General features: G+C 35.2%; 3 protein-coding genes across 4 annotated transcripts in view; 1 reads left to right on the forward strand and 2 right to left on the reverse strand.

The window, feature by feature from the left end:
* Nucleotides 1-5,263: 5,263 nt before the first annotated feature.
* LOC105122076 (30S ribosomal protein S1, chloroplastic-like) lies at nucleotides 5,264-8,600 on the forward strand. The gene is made up of 7 exons (XM_011020986.1): nucleotides 5,264-5,676; nucleotides 6,194-6,469; nucleotides 6,816-6,896; nucleotides 6,983-7,264; nucleotides 7,344-7,454; nucleotides 7,647-7,733; nucleotides 8,219-8,600. The coding sequence occupies exons 1-7, from the start codon at nucleotides 5,380-5,382 to the stop codon at nucleotides 8,348-8,350; spliced, it is 1,266 nt and encodes a 421-aa protein (XP_011019288.1). The 5' UTR covers nucleotides 5,264-5,379; the 3' UTR covers nucleotides 8,351-8,600.
* Nucleotides 8,601-8,708: 108 nt separating this feature from the next.
* Nucleotides 8,709-15,611, reverse strand: EMB1441 (zinc knuckle (CCHC-type) family protein). The gene is made up of 14 exons (XM_011020997.1): nucleotides 15,232-15,611; nucleotides 15,015-15,127; nucleotides 14,800-14,896; nucleotides 14,601-14,725; nucleotides 13,908-14,502; nucleotides 13,456-13,641; nucleotides 12,907-13,200; nucleotides 12,493-12,645; nucleotides 11,880-12,034; nucleotides 11,611-11,716; nucleotides 10,645-11,502; nucleotides 9,986-10,067; nucleotides 9,421-9,780; nucleotides 8,709-9,225 (listed from the first exon to the last, which is right to left on the reverse strand). Exons 1-14 carry the CDS (start codon nucleotides 15,334-15,336, stop codon nucleotides 9,032-9,034), a joined length of 3,423 nt encoding a protein of 1,140 aa, XP_011019299.1. The 5' UTR covers nucleotides 15,337-15,611; the 3' UTR covers nucleotides 8,709-9,031.
* A 989-nt stretch (nucleotides 15,612-16,600) lies between these two features.
* LOC105122094 (E3 ubiquitin-protein ligase UPL6-like) overlaps nucleotides 16,601-26,069 on the reverse strand; it is a 15,368-nt gene continuing 5,899 nt past the window's right edge. The window contains exons 8-26 of one of the 2 annotated variants that reach the window (XM_011021009.1): nucleotides 25,634-25,715; nucleotides 25,331-25,446; nucleotides 24,909-25,210; nucleotides 24,594-24,690; nucleotides 24,287-24,430; nucleotides 23,966-24,049; nucleotides 23,795-23,881; nucleotides 23,557-23,697; nucleotides 23,343-23,468; nucleotides 22,878-22,976; nucleotides 21,421-21,488; nucleotides 21,084-21,150; nucleotides 19,992-20,162; nucleotides 19,824-19,913; nucleotides 19,536-19,616; nucleotides 18,571-18,644; nucleotides 18,369-18,440; nucleotides 18,136-18,225; nucleotides 16,601-17,215 (exon numbers count right to left, since the gene is read on the reverse strand). In XM_011021009.1, the coding sequence (XP_011019311.1) occupies nucleotides 17,149-17,215; nucleotides 18,136-18,225; nucleotides 18,369-18,440; nucleotides 18,571-18,644; nucleotides 19,536-19,616; nucleotides 19,824-19,913; nucleotides 19,992-20,162; nucleotides 21,084-21,150; nucleotides 21,421-21,488; nucleotides 22,878-22,976; nucleotides 23,343-23,468; nucleotides 23,557-23,697; nucleotides 23,795-23,881; nucleotides 23,966-24,049; nucleotides 24,287-24,430; nucleotides 24,594-24,690; nucleotides 24,909-25,210; nucleotides 25,331-25,446; nucleotides 25,634-25,715 (2,058 nt within the window). In that variant the 3' untranslated portion in view covers nucleotides 16,601-17,148. Of the gene's footprint in view, nucleotides 17,216-18,135; nucleotides 18,226-18,368; nucleotides 18,441-18,570; nucleotides 18,645-19,535; nucleotides 19,617-19,823; nucleotides 19,914-19,991; nucleotides 20,163-20,637; nucleotides 20,949-21,083; nucleotides 21,151-21,420; nucleotides 21,489-22,877; nucleotides 22,977-23,342; nucleotides 23,469-23,556; nucleotides 23,698-23,794; nucleotides 23,882-23,965; nucleotides 24,050-24,286; nucleotides 24,431-24,593; nucleotides 24,691-24,908; nucleotides 25,211-25,330; nucleotides 25,447-25,633; nucleotides 25,716-26,069 lie in introns of those variants that run through there. The other variant, XM_011021018.1, reaches the window with a different exon arrangement.

The raw sequence follows: 26,069 nt of genomic DNA on the forward strand, positions 1-26,069 counted from the left end.
CGGGTATTTCTCATCAAAAGCCATTGTTATTCCTCACTTGATTTCTGTTAATCTATCAGAAGTAGCCAGGAATTGTTTTACATTACCACGGTTACTCTGATATTGAATAATTTTTTATTTTATTTTTTAAATTTTATTTTTAATATCAATATATTAAAACAATTTATAATTTTTTTAAAAAATAAAAAATGAAATTTTAAAAATAACAGCTTTAAAAAGAATAGGGAAATGCGTGTTTTCACTTGGAAAACACAAGGAAAAATAATACTGCACCTAGGAAAGAAAACTAGAAAATACACGTTTTCAGATTTCCAATTAAAAAAAAAAAATCCTATTTTTCTTTTCATTTTCTCGTAGTTTTTTCTTAAGTCCAGCAATGGAGATAATCCCGCATGTATAAAAGACTCACTTCCACATTTCGCATAATATATACTTGTGATGAAGTGGAGACGAGAAAGCTTTTTTAATTGCTTGGGTCATTTTTTACTCGAAGCTTTAATGGAGAGGCTTTTGACACTACCTGCCCTAGCTAATTTCAACCATTCAAAATATCGAATTGAGTGAATTAGTAAGAACACATTACTCTGTTTTGTCTCTTCCTCTTGTATTTTCAAATTGTCAGGGCTACAAGAATGCCACCTTTACGAGGAAATCCTGTTTCCATTTCTATTTGTGTTTTATAAGAATATTTACGATTTTTTTAATAATAATGAGCATTTTTATAATTTTGTGATGTATATATACAGGGAGAGGGGGTGGCGGGGATCCACGTAAAAAATTAGGTTTATATATTTTATGCACCATTGATTGTTATGAATCTAACGGTTAATATGTTGTAGTTACTTTTTATTAAAAAAAAAATTGTAATAGGTGCATAAGTCGAAGAACAATGCTATTTTTTTAATTAAAAATAAGAGCGGTTGTGCAATAACACTTTTAATAGAAGAGTATTGGTGGATTCCGAATGAATTTAACTCAGAATCTTTCTGACTCTATTGGGAGCAATTCATGAAAAGGTGTGGGCGCTATCTATCTCTGCTAAAAAAAATCTGAAATCTGGGATGACTTTATGAAAGTTAAGGCGGTGGCTGGACTCTGATATCTTTTAGCATATTTGTATTCCTGAACACTGTTCCATACGTTTCAAACACCGTAAGTGTAAAAGATGCAAAGCTCTACATTACTATACATTATTTAGGCCCTTGAAGTAGTTCCATACGGTTCAAACACCGTACAGAAGACCAAGCTCGGCGTTAAACTTTAAAACTTCTCCAGTGACATGCTCAAAGTCGAAGACTCACTGTGTCCTTTACTACAGCTCACTATAGCACCAATGGGAAATGTCATATTCAACCGTTACGTACATCAATAGCATTTCTTTTAGGCCAGGATTTATAAATATATTAGATTAAAGTTTAAATATGAATAGTTTATTGTAAAATTAAGATTATAATTCAAAAATAATTAATATGAATTAGTATTTTATCATTGTAACAAAAGATATTTTTTTAAAAAAATAGAGTTAATTTATACATATTTAAATATATAAACTCAAGACAAACATGTTTAAATTAATTACTTCAAGGATACATATTCACCATTAATATGAATTGATAATTTCTTATTTCTCATAATTTGTCTAATTAAAATAAATCTCCAACATTATTATCAAGAACTGATATACACTTGAAAAAACCTGGCCATCAAAATGAGAACTTAAAGCTGGAAATAAATCCCCAAGTGATTTTTTTTTGGATCACTAAGACTGGGACGTGACCCCAATTATCCTGGCTAGGTCTTAAACCTTGGAAAATCAATCCCCGCGTTATGATTGGGGGACATGTAATCCTGTTAACATTACTGATGAAAAAAAAATAATAAAATACACACAAGATATTCCTCCAACCAGGAAATGATTTAGTAGGAAAATTCATTATCAATGACGGTCGTGACTGCATTCGTCATTATATAACAGCTAAATACATAACAGGTTAGTCATTGTCAATTTGCATTTCAAATACTGATGACATGTTTCCGTTAATGATATTGATACATCAAGGTAGTATTTTATTATTGATATAATACATAAGAGAAAGACATAATAAATATAAAAATATATTTTATTGAAAAGATAGAGAAATAAAAATAAATGTTTCTGTGACATTTTTGAAATAAATTTATATATTATCAAAACATAAAATATAAAGAGTTCATAACTCTGGATACAATGCAATATCTATTATTTTTTATTTTTAAAATATCATTATAAATAATAATTATTTATAAGATTGTCTAATTAAAACATGTAATGATAAAAATAATTGTTGTAATAGTTTTCAAATTCAATTTGAGAGTTAATTTAGGGCAAAACTCGAGTTATTAGTTGAGACTCGAGTCATAGGTCGATCTAAGTTAACATAAAAATAAAAATAATTATTATTATATAGTTTTAAGACCTGGGTTATATGTTAGGAGAGAAACATTAAAATTAAAGTAATTATTAATATAATTTTAAAAATCGATTCAGAAATCAACTCGGAACAAGATTTGGATCACAGATTAGGAGAGTCAACTCAGGCTGACTCGAGTCAATATAAGAGTAAAAGTTGTTATTATCATGATCTTAAGATTAAACTCGAGAGTCGATTAGAGCAAAACTCAGGTCATATGTCGAGGGGTCAACACAGATTAACTTGATTCAATGTATAAATAAAAATAATTATTATCACATATTTAAAATCTGACTTAAGAATTAATTTGAAGTAAGGTTTGAATCACAAGTCAGGAGGGTTAACCTAATTGACACAATTTTTTTATAAAAAAAATAATCAAAGCAACCTTATTTTAACTTAATTTTTAAAAAAAAATTAACAAGTTTTTGACAGGGTTAACCTAATTGACACAATTTGTTTTTTAAAAAAATAATCAAAGCAGCCTTATTTTAACTTAATTTTAAAAAAAAATTAACAAGTTTTTGACACATATTTTATTCCAAGTTGACCTAGGTTTTTTATTGGGTCAAGTCAAATTAATCATTCCTCTATTTTTTTAAACTCGAATCGGTCCATATTTCAAGTCAACCCACTAGGCCAGTCCTGGTTTTATATAACCAGAGTTATTATAATATTATTAATTTCAACACTTAATATAATCTAAAAAAATTAATATCTAATAATTTTTAAAACATAAAAATTTAACAACAATATATATTAAGAATAAAATAATTTTTTTATATTTTATTTTGTCTAATCCAACTTAACCAAACAGTACACATAATTAACAATTATTTTATTTTATATATCACTATCAATATAATTTCCTTTTATATACTGTCTCTACTCTTTTTTTAATTCCAAAACCATAACAACACCCTATCATGTAGAATCCTTGGGGCTGTCCAAAAAAAGTATTGGTACATGAAAGGGGATAGGAAAGCATCAATTGCTCAGAGGAATATTGTCGATTCCATTTTTATGCTTGAGATTATACCGATAATAATTGGACACGGGTATGCTACTTGTGTCGAGGAAACAAGTGTGTGTGCTTCTTATCGCGAATATTTTGGAATCTAGCCAAGTAATTTTGGAGTATCGGTCTTAGATCGGAAGAGGGCTTGGGGGGGAAGAAAAGGACACAAAAGCATGAATTACTCTTCGTCTTTGTAAGTGGAGATCTGTGTTTGGTTACTGCTTTGACTATGATTGGGGTCAACGTGAGTGATGGAGGTCGAGTGAAGTGGTTCTTCAGTTTGCTGCCCCAAAACTACTTTCAGTTGAACCCAAGGAATACAAACTACAAAGTGCACGATTCTCTGTGTGCACCTACTGAAACAGAACTTCAAACTTGTGAAACTCTTGAATGTCAAAAGAGTTGAAATATGTCTGGTATATTTGAAAGGAACCTTCAAAGCCTCTAACCCATAAGAAGGTGGACAAAGAATAGAAATTTCACGTTTAAAACTTGTGTTTAAAGCATGTTTTAAATTGCGTTTGATTTAAAAAAAAAATATATTAAAAGTATTTATATTAATTCTAATATATTAATATAAAAATTATTTTAATATAGTTAACAACCCACATGCTCTTGAGCTGGGTTAAAAAATGACATGTCACATGAGATAACAATGATAAAACAATGAAGATAAGAAAATATGAAATGAGATGTCAATGATGAATTTGATTTGATGGACATGATATAAAATCTTGTCTTCGTCTTCGGTTAATTATGAAAAATAGAACAGGACAAGAAACTGATAATTATGTGTGTTTATGTGCATCCTTGAGATACGGAAAAATAGATATTTTTTTTTTTTACTTATCCTATTTTTTAAAAAATTAATTATGAAAAAAAACATAAATAAATTTATACTTTGTTTTGATCAATTAATTTTCTTCAATATGGATTATTTTGATCGATTAATTTTCTTCAATATGGATTTATAGCGAGATAGCGTAGGAATAAATTAAAATAAAAAAATTCATAAGAATAATTATTTTTTCTGTATTCTACTGGATGCATAATGTACATAGAAAATAGAAACTATTTTTTCTCAAAATAACAATATAAAAAAGTAAAAGAACCTATGCTCGGTGTTAAGCCCAGACATATTTGGGCTTTGTCTAGGTATACCTAAGAAACTATTTTTTTTTTTCAAAATAACAATAATAAAAAGAAGAAGAACCTTTGCTCGGAGTTAAGCCCAGACATATTTGGACCTTGTCTAGCTATACCTAAGCTAAGCTGTAGGCTCACTTGTTTTCTTACAAATAATGACTCCGAGGCTTCTCGGAAAATGGACAAACCTGTGGGAGGAGCTGGTTATTGGATGACCATGGATCGGGACATGTATTTTTTAACCCCCTTTCCCAGCCCTTTTTTTTTTTTATCTAAAGACCAGCCGGATTTTTATTCTTCCTGATATTTTTTTTAAAATATATCCATGCTTATAAGAAAATAATTGTATTGTATGTAATAAAGCATAATAAAAATCAAGTTTTTTTTTTTTTTTTTTGCGGATGGGTCAGAGCAAGTATCCAATCCACCGTCCTGAACCAGATGGCCATCTCTACTTCGGTTTCAAGAAGAAAATAGAAAGTTCGAACTCTAATCCAAAGCAGGCTTGAGGACCCAAGAAGCCCAAAATAAACGAGACGTACCGCAATACCTTAATTTTGGACCCTCCATTTTCACTGATCAAAAGTGATTATCTGTTGGCTTTCAAACATTGGGTCCCACCTTCAACTCTCAAAAACACCCTTGCTTTCTCTCTCAAACCGCAAGTCGCTCATCATCTTGCCTTATCTTTATTCTTTATAGCTTAAAAACTAGAGAAAAAGAAGAGACCAGCACTCCGGGAAAAAAAAAAAAAACAAGAGAGAGATGGCATCATTGGCTCAGCAGTTCGCAGGCCTAAGATGCCCGCCAATATCCATTTCAAGATTGACAGAAAGAGCAGCGACGTTTTCAAAGCCAAAAAGGGCTGCGAACTTTCTTGTAACAGCAAAAGCAGTGGCAATATCAAATGCACAAACCAAAGAGAGGGAAAAACTAAAACAACTCTTCGAAGAAGCTTATGAACGGTGCCGTACTGCTCCGATGGAAGGGGTTTCTTTTACTGTTGAAGATTTTCATTCTGCTCTTGATGCTTACGACTTCAATTCTGAGATTGGCACCAGAGTTAGTAGCATAACCTTACTTCTTCTTCTTCTTCTTGGGGATTTTTCCTTTTTTAAAGATTGGATCTTTTGTTGGTTTTAATATGGATAATTGAAAATGGGATGTGTTTGTTAGGTGGCTTTGTGTTTCAGTAAGGAAAGTTATGTGAATTATGTGGGATATGGAATTGTGGGCTGCAAGAAAAGTTGAAGCTTTCTTCTTTCAAATGAAGTGAAATTGTTTACAAGTTAGTTGTTATTAATTGATTGTTAGTTGCAATTGAGTGAATGATTTTGTTGATGAATTAAGTCTTTCTTGGTTAACCTTTCTTTGTTTCTCTTGTTGGTTTCTACAAGCGTGTGCCTTTTCTTCTTAGTAGTGCGTGCTATATATATACTGTGTCTATTCGAACATTCAACGGAGGTAAACATAATTATATGAGAACTTCTAAAAGAAATATGAAGTGAAAATTAGGCAGTTGTTGGGTGCATGTGGGATAGTATTTTGATTGTCATTCTGTATGTGTTTTTATAATCAGGTTAAGGGGACAGTTTTTATGACTGATAACAATGGGGCATTTGTTGACATTACTGCAAAATCTTCTGCATATTTACCAGTGCAAGAGGCAAGCATTCACAAAATAAAACGCGTGGAAGAAGCTGGTATAGTTCCTGGGATGAGAGAGGAGTTTGTTATCATTGGTGAAAATGAAGCTGATGATAGCTTAATCCTGAGCTTGAGGTCAATCCAGTATGAACTTGCCTGGGAAAGGTGTAGGCAGCTTCAAGCTGAGGATGTCATTGTGAAAGGTAAGGTGGGTATTTACTCTCCTGATATTAGTTATTATCTATGCTCCTACAAATACTGCATTCCCCCCATTTTCACAAGGAATATTATTATTATCATTATGTGTCTGGTCCAGAACTTTAAATTGGGTGGTGGTGAGGTGCAAAAAATTGAGTTGTCATTTAGTACTTGCTGGTTAATCAATTTTTTGTAACTTATTTGCAGTGTGATTGCATTGGTAACTGTTGAATCTTTTGTCATGAATCTATGTTTTCCAGTGCCTGCTTTTAAGCCTTTCTTAATTGCATGAGGTGTTTAAATCACAGCTAAATTCTTCTATTTTCAAAACTTCGAATATTGGAATATGTATATAGGTTGTTGGCGGAAACAAAGGTGGATTAGTTGCAGTTGTTGAAGGCCTCAGAGGATTTGTCCCTTTCTCGCAGATATCATCGGTTAGTTCTTGAACTGCTCTTTCCATACTGTCCGACTGTGCTTTCAGTCATTCCCAAATTCTCATCTTTCCTTGTTTTTGTATCAGAAATCAACTGCAGAAGAACTTCTTGATAAAGAGTTTCCACTAAAATTTGTTGATGTTGATGAGGAGCAGTCTAGACTAATCCTCAGTAACCGCAAGGCCATGGCTGACAGTCAAGCACAGCTGGGTATTGGATCAGTGGTCACTGGAACTGTTCAGAGCCTCAAACCATATGGTGCCTTCATTGATATCGGCGGAATTAATGGCCTTCTTCACGTCAGTCAGATTAGCCATGATCGTGTTTCCGATATTGCAACAGTTCTTCAACCTGGTGATACTCTCAAGGTTGGTTACTCAGTGCCATATTACAAAGAAGGCATTCTCTGTCCTTTTCTATATATCTAAACCATAATATGTTATGCAGGTCATGATTCTAAGCCATGACCGTGAGAGAGGCCGAGTAAGTCGTTCTACCAAAAAATTGGAACCCACTCCTGGTGATATGATTCGCAATCCAAAGCTTGTCTTCGAAAAGGTAGTTGTTGGATATGGTCGCACACCTTTCTTTATCTTCAAATGTTTTGGATACATAGTATAAAGCTAGATGTTTTATATTGTAGTATGATTTCCTTTTTGCCCTTAAGAGGAGAGGTATAGAAGATGCTAAAAACCAGTTCATCCTTTCCCTGACATATATTGTATTCATATTTTTGTACTGTATTAATAGGCTGAGGAGATGGCCCAGACATTCAGGCAGAGAATTGCCCAGGCAGAGGCTATGGCTCGTGCTGACATGCTAAGATTCCAGCCTGAGGTACTTCGTCAGTCATTTTCTCGAATTACATTTGAATTTAGTTCGAACTCTGAAACTAAAGGATAGCGTGAAGGCAAATAGAACATTGTGTTTTCTTTTCTTCCTGTCTTCTAAAATAAGATAATATTAATGTGCGTTGGCATTTGTTTTGGATAATAAGAGCATTAATTCATTGAAACTAAAAGAATTTATAGAATAGACTTCATTTTCAAGTATAGAATAAGGTCGGTCAGTTGTGTTGATATGCATTAGACAAGACATATTTTCCCCTTTCACCCACCTGGTCTGCTGGTACTTGATGGAACTTGATGGAACTTTATCCAAGGACAGTCGATGCCTGAAAAGGACATCCTAAATTGTCAGTTTCTTTTTCTTCATTGGCATCTGAAGTGAAGTGACCTGAGATGTGTTTTTAATTTCTACTATTTGGGTTTCTAAACGTATCTGGATTATCTGGACTAACCTATTTGTATCGATTTCAACAGAGTGGGCTAACTCTCAGCTCTGATGGGATCTTGAGTCCGCTTAATTCAGACTTGCCTGCAGAAGGTTTAGACTTGAGTGATGTCCCCCCGGCCGACGAATCTGATGGCACTTCAGAGAAAGAGTCTGATTGAGATTTAAGCTTTCTGCTTTTCTAATTTTTGCCTTTTTTTCTTGTTCTTGTTCTTTTTTTTTTGTGGGCGCGCGTGTGTGCATGTAAAATTGTTGTTCAAATGGCACCCCTTCTGCAAAGGAATTAGCGGTTACCCTTCTTTTCAATGTTTGTGCGTGCGAGTATTATGCGTTCTTGACAATGCGGGTATTATGCATTGGGAATTGGACTCGTCAGTTTAATAGAGCACAATTAGGCTGATTCCATAAAAACCCCAGAAATCTTCAGACAGTTCACTCTTTGTAAATTCTCATTCTCACTCATTTTTTACCGATATCTGCCTCACCCTTTCCTGGAGGCAAGCATGCGAACTTTAAAGATATTAAAACTTAGAAGCCGGTATATTTCTTAACCAAGAAATAAAATCGAGTTAAAAACATTTCAGGTAAAAGTTGGCACCCGGATGACACATGAACAGCGAAAAAACGCCTTAATACAACTGGAAATTTCCTCCCTGTAAAACTTCTACCACGATCACGAAGTCCTCTCACTTGCATCATCTATGATAACTCTTTTTGTACAATCCTGGCACTGTGACGGTTATGCTACAAGGCATGAATTTTTTCCCCACGGATTTATAAAGGATATTGTCATCAGCATATGGTCTTTGGCTTTCACGACCTCCCAGCCTGAGGCTAGCTTGCTAGCTTTCACCTTTGTTGTTCTTCTTAACTTTCTTTTGCTTCTGCTTCAATTGTGTAAGTCCTGCAGCAGTGATCTTCACATTGCCAACAATTGCAGCTACTAGCTCAGGATCTGTACACGCTTTCATCAACTCTTTCTCTCTAGTAGTTGCTTCTGGCATGTGGCTAAATAAGTTCATGGCAGTTCTTGCAGCTAGAATGATACCAAATCCATGGATTAGTCAAATGCATACGAATAAAATGCAAAACCCACATACAATACAAATTGCACCGGGAGAGGGGAATGCACAAGCAAAGTTCACCCCAGACCCCCCCAAACGAGGGCAAACATAGCAACTACAATAGCTCCCCCATGACTGAGATAAATATGAGAAGAAAGAAAAGATACCTTTTCCTTTCTTTAAAGTGCCAGGAATAACCTTCACACGGTACTTGTAGGACTGCACTGCACTGTACGGACCACAGACAGGCACTGCATATGAGAGAATATCAATAGGCAGTGGGTTCCCAGTCAAGTAATCCAAGTCATTCAACCTCTCTTTCTCTTCTTCGCCTATCTCATGAATATCTTCCTCCTCCATAGCCACCCTGTCCACCTCAGAGGCGGAATCAACCAAACTCACATGAGATTTATCTACAGCACCATCTGCACGACTATTCAAACTGTCATCAGGATGTTCTGGGCAATCCCGAGATAGGTGACCTGCCTTTTTACATTTATAACATACTTTCCGAGCATCTTCAGTACCTGGCAGATTGAATCAGCAAAAAAAATATCACAATTTAATATGTTTTCCCCAAGATGGGATTCTTAACCATGATTAGGAGAGATTTTGTTGGAAGCACAACTGATCAAGCACTTGGATGATTAATTTAGCATTAAACAGAGATAAATATAAACATCAAAATAATCTGAAATTGTTTGACAATCACTGGAAGTTTAGAAAACATACCGGTAATAGATATCTTCCCTTTGTCAGCAGCTTCATTTCCATTTTGAATCTCTCCATCATTCTTGCGTGTATTTCCAGCAGACTGCAAAATCATATATGTTGACAGTTTCAAAGTATTAGTTAATAAACAAAATGATATCTTGACCGGATGAAAAATTGCCATTCCTGAGAAGAAAATAATCGCACTGGACATTTTGATATCACCAAAAGCAGGAAGTTCATGTTAGATATGATCTTCTCATTAAGATTTTGGAGAAATGCAATTTTATAAATAAATCTACATCCTAATGCATTTGAAACAACTCTGCTAATTTAGTAAAGATGGCGTGTCTACATAACAGTGGATATGCAGAAAGTTTACTATGTTGTCTCAGTCTCTTTGACAATTCAATGGTATGGAGAGGAGGGTTCCAAAAGTATAATCTCCTCTTTGCAGGAGAAAGATAGCTACTAAATAGGCCATGCTTCAGCCCCAGAAAGGCTCAAGTCTTGTATTATTTCTGGATCTTTTCAAAGATGCAGTAAGAAGTTTCTAACAGAAAAAAACAGTTTAGAAAGAGAGACAGAGAGAGAGAGAGAGATGCGCATGCCACGACTGAAGATTATTTAAAATGGGTGCTAAATAATATAAGTAAAATAGCTATAGTTATTGTGCTCACAGCCAGTAAAGCCATCCTAATACTCCTCTCTTCCTCATCCTGATTGGCATACTTCTCCTTCATCTTCTTAAGCTTACTCTTCTGACCACGACTGATTTTCCCACCGCCTTGCTTATTGTTTTGAACATGCTTTTCAGGTTGGTCAACAGAAACAACATTGTCTTTCAATTCTTCCTTTTCCCGCTTAACTTCTGCATCTGTAGCACAACTTCTCTGACCTTTCTTGAGCTTCCTTCTCTCAGCTTTTGAAATATAAGGTTTATCTCTTGCTTCTTCATGATGTTCTTCTGTCATGTCAACTTGTAATGGTTCGACTCCATAATTTTTACTGGACACAGCAGTAGGTCCAAGCCCAAGAGCTCTATCAATGAGATCCTCGAGTTGTGGGGTAACTGGAGCAACATCGTTTCCGACAACATCAGATAAATTTTCAATATTGACACCGTTAAGGGAAGTCTCTTGGACAGAAGATTCATGTAAAATGGTATTGGAGACAGTCAACCCATTAGAATGGCTTTCTGATTCTAACACAAGTTCTTTTCCAGCTACTTCCTCCTCTGACTCAGAATCAGAAATTTCCTTGAGAGGCTGACTTTCTTCAACATCATTCACCCCATCCTCCTCACCTCTAACCCTCCTTTCATTTAAATGGGAGCCCAAAGAGCTCTCATCTAAGCGAAACAACAACCCAAAGCCCATTATAAGAGGATGTGGTGGGAGAAAATTCTTTTTCCCACGGATCATGAAACTCCCAACAGTAAGATATTCTCCAGTAGGAGCAGTTTTACTGACCTGGTGAGGGTACACCCACCAAGCACTAGTGACAATCTTCGAATCCCATGCCTGACTGTGGCAAACCTACAACACAACATAATTTGATTGTGAAGTTGACTCATGCAGTACCATATACTTCAGTATGCAATGAAATAAAATAGCTATGAACAGGATAGTGGAGATATGACTTACTGTAAAACATCCAGCTTGATTTAAAGTGAGAGGAGGTACAGGTTGTTCAGGCCTGTGATTTTTTATCACAGTGCTGGAAGCTCCATACAGATCTGCATGGACATACCTGTTCCATAGTTTCAATGAATGTCACTGCAACATTTACTTGCAGATTTCATGTCAAAAAGACATCTTACTATCTGAATGTAACCGTGGATCAACTCAAAGTCCAAGAAAAGCACTAAAAATATTTTGTGTTAACAATCTGAATATTACAGTAAATGACTCACAAATCTCCTTTTGACAAATAACGCTTGACTATCATCTCATTTTGCTGAGCATCACGTCCACTAATAACCAAATAGTTCTCACTGCTGATGAACCAATTAAATTTCTCAAACCAGTGAACTTTACGCATGTGTGATATAGTGGCAACAGATTTTTCCTGCATTCACCACCAGCATAGGCATGTAAACAATAAAATTCAGAAGACAGAATGTCCTAGTTTATGATAACAATTAAATTACACATAGCAGATTCTTAGACGATCAATGATAAATACACAAACCTTCTTTAAATTGACATGGACACAGAAGCGCATGCACACAGTATTCAGAAATAAATGGTCGTGTACACTAGGCCATCAATACGTCCTACTAATGCTTGTATCAAATAATGTAAAGCTATCAACTTTTACCCTGTGACATGATATCCATCAAAAGATATTTAAGCTGCCCAACCTAGTCAAATACATCACGCTTCGTGCTAATACTAATGAATTTTTAAATACAAAAAATGCAGATGCTTCTTGTAAGCACAAGACCTTTATTATTTAATATTTAACAAACTATTATGCATAGCATGCCACAATCCTGTATTTCTATATTAACAATTTAAAGATACCTGAGAAAGCTGGAGACGGGTTTTTTTCTCAGCAGCTTTAAAAGCTTTTTCATGTGCAGTAACAGTTTTTTCCTGCTTGTTCTCCTGCTTTTTCTTCAGTTCATACCACCTCCGTGCATTGGCATGTGCAGAAAGTGCTAAATCGACTTCTACCTGAAAGTTGAAATATGGCCATATTACATAAATAGATAAAGCAACAGCATGAGTGATAATGCCAGTATCTTATGCTATGTATTACATGCACAGACTTAAATCAAAAGACATAGCTCGAAACCAATAATGTCTAAATTAGAAAATCATGTGCAAGAATTGACATTAGCAATAAAAAGTTGACAACACAAAAGACAGTTTCTTGATTCACTTTTACAAGGTGTGCTTAAATTACACTAGTCATAAGTTGGATTGAAGTAACACCTTATCCACCGGAAATGTCTTTTCATCATCATCCATTTCATCAAGATTATTGCTTAATAGCAATGTCATGCAGTTCTTTTCAAAATGGAGCTTGTCAATTAAGCCAGCAATAGGGTTTCCTGCCATCTTCTCATCCTTCACCATCCGAGCAAGATCCTCCCAGCCCATACCCTTTGCAAGAGCCACACGAACAGCTAAAATAGCAGAATTCACATCTTCTAAGTTGTATTCTATTAATTCTGCCATTTTGACACTGTGGTCAACTTCTTTCCTTAGCATTTCCACACGATTTTCCTACTCAGAATTGGAATCCAAAGAATTAGGATATGATAAATATAGATAAAATTAAATCCAATACATATAATCCATGAAATTAATAGAAATAACATAAAGCCAATGAAACAACAATGAGTGTCCTAGTTTTTGTTCTGTACACACATCCAGAAATAATAGAAAGCCAACTCAACTAAATCCATAGCTTGCATCCATAAATAAGTGCAGTAAACCATCCTTCTGTTTTACAATGCATACTGGATAGTTAACACAGACCTGGTCCAAGCGTATTTTATTTAGTTTCTGAATGGCAGAGCCCTCCTTTGTCTTCTGTTGTTGCTCTGACTTTTGACTTTCAATCTTGCTGTAAAACTCATCCAAAGCTGCATCAAATGCATCAAACTTCACATGTTCCCTCATTCTGAACTGGTTCAGCAACAAAGGGCAGAACTCATCGTAGATCTGCAGAGAAAACCACAACATGCTAAAAAAAACATCATGGAACTTAAATCTTACTATGCACCTTGGGTTACAATGGCAAGGGTTTGATGAGATTTAGTTAGGTCCTACATTCCAACTCTTCCTAATACGAAATTCAGAGAGAGTGAAAGCAGAAACAAACTTTCCATCGTATACTATTCAGAAATTATGACTGTCAAACAAAAGATGAGACAAGCATTCTCTAGATAAATGCAAGGAAAGAGAAGTTAGACAAGTAAGAGAATAACCTGGACAGAACTTCCGGAGTCTGATGGAGGGCAATCCTTGCCCAAATTTTTGTTCTGCATCAAAATGTAGCCTTCAGGGATTTTATCTCCCGAAATAATGTCCTGGAGCCAGTTTTCAAACTTTGCAACAGCTTTTACCAAAACCTGAATAGTCTCATCATCTAATTTATTATCTTTAGAAAACTTTGTATTTGGTACCAAACCAGCATCCAATATAATGTGCTCAGAAAGTGCAGGCCCATAGCCCAACACCTCCCCAAGAACAGTCTTCAACGTAGCTTGTTTGACACGATTCCCTTCATTGGTATTTTTACTAGGCACTGAAGATTTCCCACCCTTATTTTTCCCCTGTTTTTCTTTCATAGGTTTATCAGACACATTACTGTCACCACCATCAGCATCAACTTTCATAGGTTTATCAGACATATTACTGTCACCACCATCAGCATCAACTTTCACAGGGTTACTATTTTCCAGTTCCTTATGAGATGTTAGAGCCTTCTGCAACTTCTCAGCTGTCGATCGCTCAAAAACTCGGCAAATTTCAGTAGGATATCGATGCCTCGACATAATCGCAACCCCTTTATCATCATCCCTATCATTAATTAAACACATCCCACCGAATAAACAATCAAGTACCTAAAACCACACAAGCAAAAGCATAAGAAACGACCAAACAAGAATCTTGCTAACCTGTGTGACCGAAGAAGAGTCAAAACCATAAACTCAGAATCAGCAAGTATAATATTGCCTTGCGCATACAACTCCAAGATGACATAATGTGCATTAGCTCCAAGTCCGAATTGAAACAGAACGATCTACAAATCAAATAGCACCATATCAATAAACAAATCAGTCAATCAATCACAAAATGAATGAACAAATCTCATACCCTATCATATCCGAGCTGCCGCACATCTTCCAGTCTTCTAGCACGAATATGTTTTCGCAATTTTAAAGTAAAACCGGAGGGAGTGTTACTTTTATCTCTACATTACGTAAACCATTAAAAAACAAAATAAACAAAATTCAATATTATTAACAATGAAAGGCAAAATTATAATCATAACAACAATAATAAAGTGAAAGGAAATGTTAAATAAATACCTGACATAAGCAGTGGTGTGCAAGCGAACACCGCTTTCCATTAATAATAAAACTTTCTCGCTTTCTCCTGATTCTGTAACTCCACTGCTATTCATTAGCTTGAACACATACGTCTGTTCATTTTCCGATTAATTAATTAATTAAAAAATTCCAAGTCGATTAATTAATTAATAACAAATTAAAAATTTGATCGAGAAGTCAAGGAAAAAGAGAGGACCTTGGGCGAGAGATCGTAGACATTGGAGCAACGCATGCCGATTAGACGACGCAGACATTTCACTTCAGCGGCCACATCGGCCGTATTCATCCGTACCTTCACCATAATATCTTCTTCTTATACCTTTCAATAATCGCCTTCTCTTTCTGAGAGAGGATGAGGAAGAGTGTGCTTTTGAGGACTCTGCTGCCACTAACGGGGAGGGAGGAGGTCTCTGGAATTTGGATGGAGTACAAAAAGCAAGAAGCCCGTGCCGTGCTCGTCTCGCAGGCTAGCTACTAGCTAGTGCCTTTCTTTGGGACCCGTTTGGTTGCGGGTACTATGATATCCCAACACCAGCTTTCTTGTAATTAATTCGACACCACTTGCGGGATTATTTTTTCCTGTTAATATATATATATATATAGTGAGAGAGAGAATGATACAGAGAAGAGAACAAGAAAGAATAGTAATTTCCTTTCTCTAGAATGGTTAATAGAATATTACTAGTTATTTTCTAAATGCTATAATATTTTTAAAAATACAATTGTAAATGTTTGTTTTTAATACTTTTTTAGTATTGTTTTATGAATAAAAGTGAAGAGTATAAATACTTGTGGTGGTGTGAAACTACAATATTGTTCACATAATACCCATAACAAAATTATTTAATTCCTCGCACACGTGACACAAGCAGGCAGCAAGTTTCCTAAGATTGAGATATGGGCATCACATTAAAATTCATGGGTAACGGCTGGGGGTGATTGGATTGATAATGGTTGCTATTCTGTTCCACTCTGTTTTATCAAGGTGGCACCCGATTTTGAACCTGACAAATTGTTTTGCCTGGAACCCTTTCCGTGTTCCTTGCTGAAGAAGAGCAGATGCCAAAGGCTTGGCGTTTTATACGAGAAATCAATTGACAAATTCCTATTCCCTTTTCATTTCTTGTTTCACCTGAGATATTTATAAACCACAGCGCTTTTGGTTTGGATGTGGTAACATTGGCATACGAGTTTGTTTCCCTGCAGTTGCTTAATGCAATCATTACAGAACCTGCAATTTTCTCGTATAAGGAAGATTTCAAAATTAAAAATACATACGGGAATGGTGCACGTCAGAAACGAAGTCTAATCTCGGAATGCTTGCTGAACTTTTCCAAGTATCACTTGCAGTCACATTGTCTTTCTTCGTTGTCTTCTCTCCTTTTCTTTTCTGGTGGAACGAATCAAAAGGGCACTAATTTTGGCAGGTGAATCGAACTGTCTCCTTCAAATTGACTGTACCCTTGACCAATTTGTGCAATAAGAACAGCATAAAGAGGTTTTTGCGGTTTGCATCAAACACCATTTCCTTCCTCGCGGATTGATTTTTACAAAGAATCTGTAAATTAAAACAACATATATAAAGATCTATTTTATTTAAATCGGACTTTCCTCGTCGAGAATTCAGAGCTTCTCTAAATTATGAGATTAAACACAACCACTTCGCCCCTGATCATCTATACCTGATGTCCTTATCTACAGATAATTACACAAGTACAACTGGTAGAAACAGGTAAAAGAGTATTTTAAATCCGCCTAGACACGAAAGATTTTGCTGGGACCTAGTCAAGAAAGAGTAAAAAAACAGCCCATCTCGTTTACATCGTGAGTTGCAATTCTTTCAACTTGCAGTCTTAAAAATCGTGTTCCTTGACAGGGCACCTGTGGAAGCTCCAGCATGTATAAACTTAACCAAACTTAATATATATACTGCAGATGTATCCACATATGTACACGTGAATCCAATTGGCGGATCTTCCATGGAAGCAATCTAAAGGCTATTCCATTCACATGTTTGCTGAAGCATCATCGTATGGATTATGATGACATCACAAGTTCACAAGCCGAGTCTTCTCCCTCGGTGTTGTTCTTGGTGTTATAAGAACGCAATCCATCAGCTCAAATCAAAACCCGCATCAGCATTTATAGCATATAGCAATTTCGTTGCTAGCTGCTCTTTGCTGTATCACAAACATGAGAAGGCTATTTAAGTCGGTGAACAGTGGGCTGAATACCTGACAAAACCTTAATATATGCTCCAAGGCAGTAAAAATGAACAGAATGATCCAGACAGATGAAATCTCAATTCAAAAGTCTTCAAGCGATTTTCAAAAAGATTTAAATGCACTGCAAAATTATGTCCTGATAAACATATCCTACAGACTGAAGGCCAAACAAACAAAAAGCCATGCATGCCTAAAATTCCAAGCGATGTTATCCGATCTCATAGAGCCATATCCACCCAGTGGCTTTTGGTTCACGAAATATCACTTTTCCTTCAAGAATCACCCTCCCGGAAAGATTCTCGGACAAATGGCTCCCAGAAAATTAGAATTTTTGTATTTGTTTAACAATACAAGATTCTGAGGAAAGTATCATTTTTGTGTTGTTTCCTTATAATTCTAAACAAGTTTGAAGTAAATTACTGTCTTATTCTTTATATAGTCATTTTAGTCATTATTAATATTTAATTTATTTATTTAATTAATTGTCCTAATAAGAAAAAACGTACCAGCTGATAAAAGGGATTTCTACTAACATAATAATATAATATTCAAATTTAGAAATTTAATACCATAAAATAAATTTGATCCATTATAAAATAATTATTGGTTTATTTTCTTTTAAAATTTAGTTCCTGGTAGTAGTAGTGTTGGTTAAAGGAATGAATGTTTAAGAACTAGCATGTAAGCTAATTTAGGTTTTTTTTTACATATATTTTAAACAATGAGAATATTTTGGTAGTGATATTAAATTTTACTTTTGTAGCACTTAGGAAAGTGAGATTGCTTAAGAAGGGAACCCTAGGGAGTTTGAGAGTGAGACTCTCAGGAAAGATTCTACAGACCAAACACAATAATGCTAGGAATCTGGGACAAACCTTCTATAAGGTGGAAGCTTTAGAAGATTCATGCAAGTAGCTGATGTCGGCAGCCGATCAAGAGCTTCCTCAGAGGCAGTGCCCCCAGCCCTGAAGAAGTAAAACAATTGTAGAAATCAAGTTATTTTAAAGGAATGTGAAAGAAATCATACCCAAACTGTCACAATTAAACTAAATGCCTCACATAAACTTTAAAATCTGCTATTTCTAATTACATTAAATACAGCTCTTACCTTTGTATGCAAAATACGGGCTCCAGATATTTAAATCCAAGCAAAGGTCCCCGTGAACAACCAGTCACAAACCTGAAAAAAAAAAAGTTCAGGTAATTATCATCTTGGTAGTATGTTCTCACGCTGACTGAAAGCTAAGAAATAAGGTAGCACAAAAATAGAAAAAAGAAAAAATAGAACATAATGAGAATAAATAACTCACTTCAAAATTTTCATTTGATTTTCCATGGAAAAACCTTTCAGAACTTCCCAGAACATCTCAATAACATAATGCTCCTGTGCAAAAAGAAAAAGAAAAGAAGCTATATCAAGTAGCTTCTAATTGCAAGAAAACAGACAAAGGTTGGCTTAATTATCCAGTTAGGTATAGATTAAGTGCATCAGTAGCCATGAAATCATCAGAACACAAATATATCTATGTAAAATGGTCATTCATTCCAAATATCCAGAGTGCCACCTTACATAGGGCCACAGCAGCAATTCAGAAGAAGATTCAGAATCTTAATCAATGCAAACAAGCTCCAAGGTAGTTTTCTAGGAAAACAGAAAAGAAATCATATCTCCTTCATATGTAAACTGGACATGAAGGCAAAATATAATCGCAAGAACTGAAACTAACCAAAGCTGATTCTAAATAAACATAATTAACTCTTAACAATTATATGCTGGAGCCCTTGGGGCGAGGGTCTCAGAACAAGGGATAAAGAAGGTGCAGGTTGAGCTCTAGATTAAAGTCTCACATAAGAATAATACAAAGATTAAAAAGGAAACAAAAGGAGATGATTAGGTTTGGGGAGAAGATGGCGTGTTTGCAGGTGAGTAGGGAAGCAATTGAGTTAGGTAGGATAAGTTCCACCTTGTCTACTGCAGTCTTTGTTGTAAGGGAGAAATTGTGAGCTGAATTGAGTTTCTTCAAATTAAGTCATTTGATTGAATTTTTCTCATTATTTTTAAGAGTGCTGTGAAGTCTAAGGTTTTCTCCTTTTCTCTCTCCTCTCCTCTTGCATACTTTAGTATGCTGCTTCTCAGTTCATAAATAAACGAAATAAATGCAATGAATTCTAATTACCAGTAGTCACTACAAATAGGAAGCTGCAATTTAAAATTATGGATGGTCAAATATTTCTAACCAGAACCTTACAATTAAGACAGACAACATTAACTTACACTATGATAACCACCACCATAATTGCTATGAATGCGCAAGTCATCAATATCCAAGCCATCAAGCGAACCTGATATCAGAAGCTTCAAACAAAAAGCAGCTACGTCAAACAAGAGTCGAGGTGGGGCGGTGAGTGTTAGCTAATTCACCATTTTTAAGTTTACACATAAGGCTAATGATTCTTTAGTGTATAAGGTTTCCAGCTGATGTTGGATATGAGTTTAGCAACACAAGGCATCATCTCATGCAAAGCTAGCATGACTTGTTCATAAAACTTTGAATGAGAATACCTGAAGTTCATGCTCGTCAAACATATCAATCCATTCTTTCTTTATAAGCTGCTGAAAGCCCCTCATGAAATGAGAACTTTGTAGACGTATCTGAAAGTGATATTACTAAGAAGATCAGATGACAGCATGGTGTAAACTTGATGAATTAAGAATGAAATGCTGGAATACCTGATAATTTAGACGATAATTGGATACAAGATGGGTAAAAGGAATGACATTGTCATTAGAGACACGCTGGTTTCTTCCTCCAGGAAGCAGCTCCTCTTCCGTTAGCTCGCCATATTCATTATTTACAATGACAAAGTAGAGCTCCAAGTCAGAAATATCACCTTGATAACGCTGCAGTTACAAATGCAAGTAAAGGAAAGGTAAGAACTCTAAAATCAAAAGAAACAATGAGAATGTGAAAGGATGCCATACAGATGGCGATTTGTCATTTTTATTTTCCATATCAATAGAAAGTTCCATTCTACCACCTATAGGACGATCAAAAAGGAAATATATACTTTAGCACCTACAGAAAAAGGAACTGGCATCACATAATCTTAAACCCTCTACATGGACATGCCTGCCTCTAAAACGGATAAGGAAAAAAATATACTTCACCCTCTCAGAAAATGGAACTAGCACCATATAATCTTAAACCCGACAGAAAATGGAACTAGCACCATATAATCTTAAAACCTCTGGATAGGCATGCCTGCTTGTAAATGGCCTTCTGCAACAAAGCAAAAGCTATTTCTTTCCCAAAAACCATTATCCTTTATGGTCCCATTTCTGACACCAAAAGTATGAAAGTCAGGCGGTCAACTAATGGCAGCAACTGCTCTTTTTGGCAGCAGGAATAAAAGCTATAACAGCTGATAACGGCTTATCAATAGCAAAAACCAATTGCATTAAGACTTATCCAGCACAAGAAAATGAAACTACTCTTCAGTGTATTTTGTTAAGCAAATTCAAATGAATAAAACACCATTCCAGTCCCTTAAAATGTATCCCATAGGCATCTAGAAGACAATATTATTATGGATTCCCCTATAATAGAATCAATTCTATCTTTCTGCTTTAGCTGACTCAATGGCCCCATTTTTCCCAGCAGCTCATTTCAAGGAGATTCATTTGTACCTGAAACACAATTATAAATGAAAAACAAATTTCCTACTTGCCAAAGAATCATTGCAAACCAAAGTTTACTGTTTGGATGAGAAGACATAGCAGTTACCGAAGCATTTGTGGCTAGTGGGAAGACAATCACAGTACCTTTAGGAAAATAAGGTGGCGATATAATTCTGAATCCAATGAAGGCAAGTCATTCAAATAGTTGTACCTGACCAATAAAAAACAAATCGTACATAAATACTGCAATTGAGCCTGAGATAGTACATTGTAAAACATCAAATAGATGAAATTGTAAAAACTAATTTCTGTTTCCAAAACTAAAAATAATATGAACTTGCAAATAGTTCAAAATTAACTATTACTAAGGTACCTGCTTTAAGAAAAATATATGTATACATATCAGAGAATTCTGAGATAGTAGTCATGTATAAGAAAGTGAAAAAACAGCTAGAATGGGGTAAAGCCTTGGAATTCTTACTTCTTCTTTAATTTGCTTAGGAAGAATGTTGCAAAAGGTATATCAACAAGAATACCTTCAAACATAGCCTGCATGGAGAAGAGTAACAAGGCACCAGTATAACTAAGTATTAGATAGCATGCAGGCCAATTAAACAATCAATATATAATTAAAATGTTATCATCTAAAGGTAAATCAATCAGATAAGATACGTAATCAGGTCCTTCATATAGGGGAGACAAAGGACAAAGACTGATAGGAATTTCGGTATTAAACCCTTGAAAGGCTCATTGTGTGCAATGGAAAGACATTGAACAGGAAAGAAAACTAAGACAAGAGCAGTGATTTTTGCAATCGGTGGCATATCCAAATAAATGGCTGCAAGCCTTAAAGCATGATCAACATATATTCGGAGGAAAGTCTTTGCTCCTCTGTACCAAAATGAGAGGGTTCAAAAGCTGTATGCAATAAAACTTCAATGTCTGTGCATGATAACTCCACCTTAAAAAAAAAAAAAAAAAAAAAACAATAACTCCAACTCCAAAATATGTCTATTCCACATAAATTAGCAAACATGGAAATACAAGCATCATGAATTAATAACTGAAGAATATTTAATTTTTTCACAACATGTAAGTCTACAAAAGTCCCACCAGTAACTCAAAAGACTCTGTTACAGTTCTTTGGTGCTAACTATCAGAAAATATTTAGGTTATTCTTTCCCTTATAGTAATAGGATCTTCTTTTCACATAAATGTATCTTACACCATTTTATGATGTCAAATACGACCATGACATTTGGCCAAAAAAAAGCAAATAAAACAAAATCAGAACCACAATATCGTGGCAAGTGATAAGATATAGTGATATAAAATCAATTAAAAAAAACACATGAGGGCACAAAAAATGTGTATACTACATTAAAAATCTTGGTATTTTTCTTATTCATGATATATCAAATTCCATAACCTAAAATGGGCAATCAAAGATTGGTCATGAACAAGTGCATGCCCATGTTGCTACAACATGCAAATCTGCAGATGCTAGTAATAAAAAACTTACATGTGCTGCTCAATATGATTTTCATTGCATTAGAAGACAATGCAATTGACATTGAAGCTCTAAGAAATCAAGCAACCAACACCACTAAACATTATCTGATGATGGGGTTAGACAAGAGAGCAAATCAAACCTTTGCAAGAAGAGTTCCAAGAAAATGAAAAAATTGAAGATGTTGTTCATGTAGCATTCCTGATCCAGGACTCTAAGAAATCATGCAACCAACACCACTAAACATTATCTGATGAAGGGGTTAGACAAGAGAGCAAATCAAACCTTTGCAAGAAGAGTTCCAAGAAAATGAAAAAATTGAAGATGTTGTTCATGTATCATTCCTGATCCAGGACTCTAAGAAATCATGCAACCAACACCACTAAACATTATCTGATGAAGGGGTTAGACAAGAGAGCAAATCAAACCTTTGCAAGAAGAGTTCCAAGAAAATGAAAAAATTGAAGATGTTGTTCATGTAGCATTCCTGATCCAGGATTGGGGTAGAGTAGGTGATCAGATGTTTCCTGAGTGAACAATGCCAAGCAGAGAGTCACAAAACAGAAGGTAGAGGGTACAAAAGCATAAATCAAAGTGACAAAAGGAAGAGTAAGAAAAAGTTCTGCTGCTGATATGTAATACACAAGACATGCATGCATAGAAACACCAGCCATCAAAAGAATCAAAATGTTGTAATATATCCCAATATAATGCAAGACACCTGATATAAAATTTATATATATTTCAAGTCATAACACAGCTTTTTACATGGGCAAATCTCTGAGTCTAATCAGTTATGGTTTGATTCAACTCAACCAAGTTCACATGGACTAGTTTTGCATTCAACTCGAAGAATGAGAATGCATGAATGTCACAGAACTTAAATTTATGACCTTAAACAACCCATACTGCACATCGAAGGCAGCTCGAGTAATGTTTTCCATGAAATCTTTAAAAATGCCACCACCATCAATGCCAGCTTCCTCAACTCCAAACTCATTGATAAATGATACACGAATCTGTGGGTGAGCAACCAAACATGATTACTCTAGCATGTCATTTTCTGATTGAAGATAAAATATTAAATTTGCAAAACAAATACATTACCAATCCTCGAAGATCCTCCTCGGACAATGCACTCATCTGATTATAAGCATCTTCCAAAATATGATCTCGCCGTATCCTGTATCTGTTTCTTGTAAAAACACCATGGGACCCTTGTCTTTGCCTAACTGCCAATAATTGTGACTGGAAGACAGATTTATATAAATATCTACATAGACATTTATTCCTCAGAGCTTCACATATTCATCTAAATCCAAGGGCCACTTTGTTAAAGACTTACATTGAATATTTTAACTCTGCTTGTAAAAGGTACCAAGAAAGGAGCCTGTTTCATAATGTCATTTGCTTTGGTTCCATCTATTACAGCCTTAAAAGGGGAATATGAGCCAATTCAGCATCATAACAGTTAGGTTCCTCAGATCTGAAGATTACATTTGAGATAAAATATTACCTGAGAAATAAATGAGTCATCAACACCATCAGCATGGAAATCATTGGGTGGTGCAAATTGTCGTCTGTTGTTCCAATCTTGCAACTACAATAATATTCTGTTAAAAAATTAAATAAAATAAAATAAAATGAACAAAATCTCCTACATTTTGCTAGAACAGTCTAGGCAAAATATAAGCAGAAATTCCATCTGACTAAGCCAAAAAAATTTACAGAATCTAAAATGACTAGATAAGTGTATAAAAACCACTGATTGCAATAGAATGACCTACAAGTGAGACTTGTGAAATTAGGATAACAAATTCAACAAATTTAGAATTACCTGAGAGAGGAGCTCAGAGGCTGCAAGACTAACTCTCTGTTTAATAGATTCAATCGGGTTCCCACTATAAGCAGAGGTGTTCTTAATGAGTTTAACTGAATTATTGTGCACTTTAGGATTCACCCATAGGAGCTGCCATAGGGCCTGCACAAAAAAGAAAATGCAAAAACAGAGGTTGAAGGTATAGCACATTTAACATTAGAAAGCAGCAACACACATAAGAACAAGTTGGCCAAGCACTGACAGCCTCCAGTTCAAGTCTTTATTTTACAGCTTGTTGATAGAAAATTCATCAATAATAAGCTACCTGTCTCAAAATAACAATTAGGCACTGGACATCCTTCAGTGATAAAGGCTTCTCCTGTTCATAGAACTCCTCATTGTCAACTAACATAAGCATGTACCTGGTAAACCATGAAATTAATTAGAATCAAAATATTTGCTTCTTCAAGAAGCGAGAGGAAGGACAGCAAATAACTAACATCATCAGATGCAGCCACATGTTAATCTAGCATCAAAAGGGGATGCATAAAACCAAGATGAGAATAAACAATGACAGAGAAAAGAACAAGAGATGTCAATACAAAAAGGAAATGAAACCACCAAGGGGAGAGAAGCTGACTTATATACAGGACAAAAAACAGCCAAAGGTAATAGCCAGCCAGGTGCATTTCCTGGTAGATATGATAGCTGATCAGGCAAGGATGGCCACTTTTTATTCTCATGACACTGCTTCATAAAATTCCAAAGCACTTGAACAAGTTCAGTTCTAAAAGCTAGTACAGTCATCATTCGCTCAATTGGCAAAGTGTTGAAAGCAACATGCAAAAAAGCACAAGCAGCACCAATAGCTGCAACCTCTTTATCATCCCGTTCATGGTTTGAACCACTGACCATTGTAATCTCCCCAAATAAAACACTAGTCTGCTTGAAAACAAAGTCAGTTGTTGCTTAGTTTCTTTAATTATAAAAGGTAGAGATTGCTTTAACTATTATAGATAGCCCAATTTAATGTAAACCTGATGAAGAGTGCATGTGACATACCAATTGCAAGAGAAAGCGTGAATGCATAGCATGGACTATCTTGTGTTCCAAATCCTCGTTTAAAACTATTTCCATTTCATCAGGCAAAGCCATATCATCCTCATCCAGAGTGGAGCCTGAAGTTTAACAATTACATATATACACTCACATCAAGCAGCTCTAAAGACATTAATACAGCTTCCACTAGGTCAATGAATGAATATAAGGTTATGATCCAAGTCAGAAGTTTCCAAGCTAGAGGAAACCCACAACAGGCACATATCAAGGAAAGAAATAAATTGATCTTTTATGGAGAGTGCATACTTGGTCTAATTTCTGGACTTGATGATTTTATAGGAGGAAGTGCCTGCAACAAGAATGTTGTCACAGCAGCAATATCTATGGCCTAATTGAAATAAATAAGAAAAAAATTAGTTTCAGAATCTACAAAAGCTGAATTAAAATGATGCAACGCATTAAACAACTTAGATAAGAAAGATAAAAACAATCATTCTCTTTTAATCATAAAAAAAAGAAAATGGTGAGAAAGATCTAAAATGCCAGTCAAGAAAGGAGGTTACAGATTTTAAGGATTAGCAAATCTTTAACTCCCAGATGTGTGAAACTAAACTAAGTCAATGTGGTCATCAATATTGATCATTTCCAGGGCTCGTAAAGGAGCAAAAGAGAAAAGTTCACAACTCACAAATTTCAATGGTAAAAAGGGGGTGGGGGGGGGGGGGGGGGGGGGGAGGTGTTG

This window comes from Populus euphratica, unplaced genomic scaffold, assembly GCF_000495115.2.
Source record: "Populus euphratica unplaced genomic scaffold, PopEup_1.0 scaffold1.1, whole genome shotgun sequence".
Taxonomy (NCBI): Eukaryota; Viridiplantae; Streptophyta; class Magnoliopsida; order Malpighiales; family Salicaceae; genus Populus; species Populus euphratica.

Coding starts and splice junctions, on each gene's coding strand:
- EMB1441 (XM_011020997.1), bottom strand. CDS start 15,336: ATGGTGAAGGTACGGATGAATACGGCCGATGTGGCCGCTGAAGTGAAA. Junction 12,035..12,492: donor CCCGTCTCCAGCTTTCTCAG/GTATCTTTAAAT, acceptor TGGTGAATGCAG/GAAAAATCTGTTGCCACTAT. Junction 11,717..11,879: donor TATTTGTCAAAAGGAGATTT/GTGAGTCATTTA, acceptor ACTATGGAACAG/GTATGTCCATGCAGATCTGT.
- LOC105122076 (XM_011020986.1), top strand. CDS start 5,380: ATGGCATCATTGGCTCAGCAGTTCGCAGGCCTAAGATGCCCGCCAATA. Junction 6,897..6,982: donor CTTTCTCGCAGATATCATCG/GTTAGTTCTTGA, acceptor TTTTTGTATCAG/AAATCAACTGCAGAAGAACT. Junction 7,455..7,646: donor CAAAGCTTGTCTTCGAAAAG/GTAGTTGTTGGA, acceptor CTGTATTAATAG/GCTGAGGAGATGGCCCAGAC.